Source organism: Diaphorina citri, unplaced genomic scaffold, assembly GCF_000475195.1.
Source record: "Diaphorina citri unplaced genomic scaffold, Diaci psyllid genome assembly version 1.1 scaffold1114, whole genome shotgun sequence".
In the NCBI taxonomy this organism is placed as follows: domain Eukaryota; kingdom Metazoa; phylum Arthropoda; class Insecta; order Hemiptera; family Psyllidae; genus Diaphorina; species Diaphorina citri.
The window spans coordinates 2,473-7,697 of NW_007378543.1; the positions used below are offsets into that span (position 1 = coordinate 2,473).

Here is a 5,225-nt window from a genome sequence, read left to right on the forward strand (position 1 = left end):
GGTTCGATTTCCGCCCCACGAGGACTTTATTCTAAACAAATGAAGTTCGTTCGCGGAACCTAATCTTTTCCCCCTTTCGTTTCAGAACTGGAATCACATCGAATATCGAGGGAGAGATCAGAGTTTTCGAAAGATCGGATACGTCCAAGTTTTTCATCAAATTTCCTTCTCTACCAAGTGAGTATTATGTGCTTATACGTCCTATAGGTACCTATTTTATTAAAATAGAAATAAACCCATAATATTTAAAAGAATACTAGGTACCTACATAAACATTAATATGATCCTTGGATGTCGGATGTTTTCTCCACATAAGTTTCTTATGATACCGTGATGTTACATAAGGAACTACTAATATACGAGTAGGTAATAATCCCATTACTTTCATTTACTTACGCTGATGATTTTACGGTGCTTTGCATTATCATCCTGCAATCATCAAATCGTAATGATTTTATGTACAAACAGTAGTCTTTGGGAAAGTCAACGGACCTAATATTCTCGCTTTCTTTCTTGCAATTCATACGTTATCATAGATGTTTTAAAATTATTGTAATATATCTTGAAATGATATGTGAATACCGTCTGCAATATGCGTAACTAAGAGCCATCTGGTTTGATTATATCTACCTTATGTTTACTAAGTATAGAACTTTAATGCTATAATAGGTAGTTATGGCGCATAAGTAGATACAGGTATCTACTTAATGGGACTGCAATTAGTATGTAGGTATAGGTCTGTGCAAAACGTACAAACATGTAGGTATACCTTCATACATAGTTACATAGGTGCCTATGTAGGTACGCTTCATTTAAGTTGGCCCACAGTTACGTTACTTTCAAAAAGATGTAGGTATTACTAAATTTATTAAAGCAAATAATAATAATAATGAAATTCAGAAATTTTGTACTTTTCAATTTGGCCATAACACACTATAAAAGGAAAGAAGGGTGAATTCAAAATCTAAAAGTCTGCCAAAATCTAAAAGGTTAACACACAAGTCTGCCTTTCAGTAGGATGCAGTCTGATCCCGTTATGTGTTCAAGATATTCCGTTAAACCTCTATTGAGTTTACCTATTTCACGAGGAATACAATAGCCCGTCCACTATATACCTTTTTTTTATTACTATCGTAATAATAAAGGAAGGACGGGCTAAAAAGCTAAAAAATCTGCATACCTACGTAATATTGTACATTATATTTAATTACCTCTATGTAGGTTGATAGTAGTGTTGAGATTTTCCCCCATAGCTAGTTAAATTTCTTACAGGTAGGTAGCCTACTCGTAATTTCATCTTTCTTACTCTCTTTGTGCAAGGAACATTACTCTCCCTTAAAACTTATTTAACTAAATACCTACCTACCTACTAAAATTTGGAGGGGAGGTCATTAGCGCTCAAAAACGTTCGTCTATTTTCATAATATCATGTAGGTACCACATAATTATCTTTCTATCATATTTCCAGTGCCTATGGATGCTCCTTATTGGATTTTGGGTACAGATTATGACAACTTTGCTGTAGTATGGTCCTGTATTGACCTCAGATTTTTCAGTACAAGTAAGTTTCTACTGTCTCTCAATTTCAGTACAAGTAGGTAAGTTTCTACTGCCTCTCAATTCACTCTACAGATACCTAGTGTTTAGCTCTTAACCAAATTGCCAAATAGGTAGCAACAGGTAGGTATATTATTTTGATGAAAAATAAATGAAATTTGTATGAATGCCTGGAAACTAGTTGGTTATGCAATGTGCTACTCATCAAACATTTCTATGCACTTTCTTTCTCATAAACTAAAACAATAGCTATCTCTCACAGGCAAATTTCGCAACAGTACTTTGAATTATACTACCAGCAGCTTCCGGCAGTTTCAAAATCTGGCAATTTTATACTTCTAGAATTCCTATAACAATGGATTCTGTTGAGTTTGAGGCAAATGGGGAACAATAAAATTCCTGCTAGTCTATTCTATTGGTATTTCTACCGAATTGTTTTAAGCATTATAATTAAGCAGGTAGGTAGGTGTAACTATAACAGTGGAAATTTGGAGCCTTTGGGGATTTACTTCAGATTGTTTTTTGCAAGATAGTAATCAATATAATCATAAGTATACCTATACCTACTAACAACCAATTTAAACTTAGATACCTACCTACAACATTTCTTTTTTTTACTTCCTATTTCGCTTGTTAATGGGGGTACCGTTTTTCCTCTCTAGACGGAAGATGGGTCGGTAGAACCATTTTTTGGTTTGTTTTTTTGTTCGGTTTTGTTTTCCATGTTCCTAAGATAGATAGGCTGAGTGAATCAAAATTACTTATTTCCAGGTAACAAAATGTACGTCAAGTGTCTTGGGTGCTGTCTATTGGTTGGTTTGGTGCTACAGTCCGCAGATGCACAGTCAGTCGGCTTGGGAAAATGTCCCGAAAACATCAAAGTTGTTAATGATTTTGACGTTTTGAAGGTGAGTAAAATTCAACTACCTATGTATATGGTATGATAATTTGATAATTCAACCCGGGCACTGTAGGTAACGCACTTGTTTGCCATTCAAAAGGTCCTGGGCAGAGCCGTATCCAGGATTTTATCGAGGGGGCCCGGGCCCCCTCCCCCGCATAAATAGGGCCCTGGTCCTGGGTACAAATTCCACCCTCCCTCGGAAGAAAAGGGGAAAAGCATTTGTACGTATTCCAAATATTTCGATCCAAATATTTTATTCCAAATATTTCGATCTAAGTGGGTACTTTTTGTGGTATTTTCGGTAACTGAGTAGGTACTTAATGAAAAATATTTTGTGGTTGTTTTTCTGTTCTAGTATTTGGGAGTCTGGTACGAACAGTACCGATATATTCCGGTAAACATCTATTAAGTTTACCTATTTCACGAGGAATACAATAGCCCGTCCACTATACCTTTTTTTATTACTATCGTATTACTATAATAAAGGAAGGACGGGCTAAAAAGCTAAAAAATCTGCATACCTACGTAATATTGTACATTATACTTAATTACCTCTATGTAGGTTGATAGTAGTGTTGAGCTTTAGGCTGAGATTGTCCCCCATAACTAGTTAAATTTCTTACAGGTAGGTAGCCTACTCGTAATTTCGTCTTTCTTATTGTCCCCCATAACTAGTTAAATTTCTTACAGGTAGGTAGCCTACTCGTAATTTCGTCTTTCTTACTCTCTTTGTGTAACGAACGTGAATACTTATTTCTTTCTCCGAAAGTAAAACAATAGCTATCTCTCACAGGCAAATTTTGCAACAGTACTTTGAATTATACCACTAGCAGCTTCCGGCAGTTTCAAAATCTGGCAATTTCATACTTCTAGAATTCCTATAACAATGGATTCTGTTGAGTTTGAGGCAAATGGGGAACAATAAAATTCCTGCTAGTCTATTCTATTGGTATTTCTACCGAATTGTTTTAAGCATTATAATTAAGTAGGTAGATAGGTATAACTATAGCAGTGGAAATTTGGAGCCTTTGGGGATTTACTTTAGATTGTTTTTTGCAAGATAGTAATCAATGTAATCATAAGTATACCTACCTACCTACTAACAACCAATTTAAACTTAGATAGGGTAAGTGTACCATTTATTCGCCCACCTAAAAAACGTACCATTTATTGGCCCACCTGCCCACATTTATTTTATTAAATCATAGTAATTAACCAGACTTGAGAATTCAGATAAGCAAACTCTGCTAATAAATAGGTACGTCGCTATCTAGATTTTTTTTTCAGCAAGAGAACCCAGCATTAAATCCACCAGAGAGGAAGTCAGAAAACCCCTGCAGTGTTCATCAAACCCAGAGATATCTTACCTTGTTGTGTACTTTGATGGGAGAACTTCATACGGCGACCCTTTAGCTCTCAGAGTGGTCAACAAAAGTATTCACTCAAATACATTTCCTTTTTTTTCGACAGATAGAACTGTAACTCCTAAGGTCTTATCGTCCCGAAATCGAAGAGAGGTACCTTGTTGTGTACTTTGATGGGAGAACTTCATACGGCGACCCTTTAGCTCTCAGAGTGGTCACCAAAAGTATTCACTCAAATACATTTCCTTTTTTTTCGACAGATAGAACTGTAACTCCTAAGGTCTTATCGTCCCGAAATCGAAGAGAGAAGGAAGACAGGATTATAAGAAAGTCAGCCGTTCCGAGAATGAACAGGATAAAATCCGCCCCGGGCGGGAATCGAACCCGCGCCCTAGCGTTTACAAAGCAGAAGCGCTACCAACTGAGCTAACTAGGCTGGCTGCTTGGGACAAAGATGTAAATAAGAAAGTCAGCCGTTCCAAGAATGAACAGGATAAAATCCGCCCCGGCCGGGAATCGAACCCGCGCCCTAGCGTTTACAAAGCAGAAGCGCTACCAACTGAGCTAACTAGGCTGGCTGCTTGGGACAAAGATGTAACGAGATATCGTTGATTAACCAGAAAATCTTAAATGAAATTAAACGGCATGACTGAAAATGATTAATGATTTCCCTTCATTTTGTTGTCCTCTCCCATTTATGATGTTTTCAACTTTCCAGACAGGAAAATCTGCTTTTCCTCGGCTTTATTTGTCTGCTGTTTCAGGTTTCACAGATCTCTGAGAAGTGAACGGGCTTTTCGACTATATGATAAAGCAAACATCGGGCAATTTTATAATGTTTGTTTTTATAATAAATAAATAAAAAAAGATAGGTAATTACTAGGTTTGGGTAACAAGATATCTTGTGCTTTTTAGTCCGTCCTTCCTTTATTAATAATAAAAGGTATAGTGCACGGACTATGATTTCCCTTCATTATTGTCCTCTCCCATTTATGATGTTTTCAACTTTCCAGACAGGAAAATCTGCTTTTCCTCGGCTTTATTTGTCTGTTGTTTCAGGTTTCACAGATCTCTGAGAAGTGAACGGGCTTTTCGAATATATGATAAAGCAAACATCGGGCAATTTTATAATGTTTGTTTTTATAATAAATAAATAAAAAAAGATAATTACTAGGTTTGGGTAACAAGATATCTTGTGCTTTTTAGTCCGTCCTTCCTTTATTAATAATAAAAGGTATAGTGCACGGACTATTGTATATTCGCTTCGGTGTCTGTCTGTTCCCATAGAAGGACTTATCCAAACCTGGTCGACCTATGTATACATATAATATATCAAATTAAAGGTCTAAGGTCTTTTTACGAGGAAAACGAAAGTGGTGGTGCAAATTTTGTCCAGAGAA

The 5,225-nt window shown here is 36.3% G+C and overlaps 1 protein-coding gene across 1 annotated transcript in view; it reads left to right on the top strand.

Moving 5' to 3' along the window:
- Positions 1–2,329: 2,329 nt before the first annotated feature.
- Positions 2,330–5,225, top strand: part of LOC113469523 (apolipoprotein D-like) — a 7,913-nt gene continuing 5,017 nt past the window's right edge. The window contains exon 1 of the mRNA XM_026827302.1: positions 2,330–2,465. Coding sequence (XP_026683103.1) covers positions 2,337–2,465 — 129 coding nt within the window. The 5' untranslated portion in view covers positions 2,330–2,336. The remainder of the gene's footprint in view (positions 2,466–5,225) is intronic.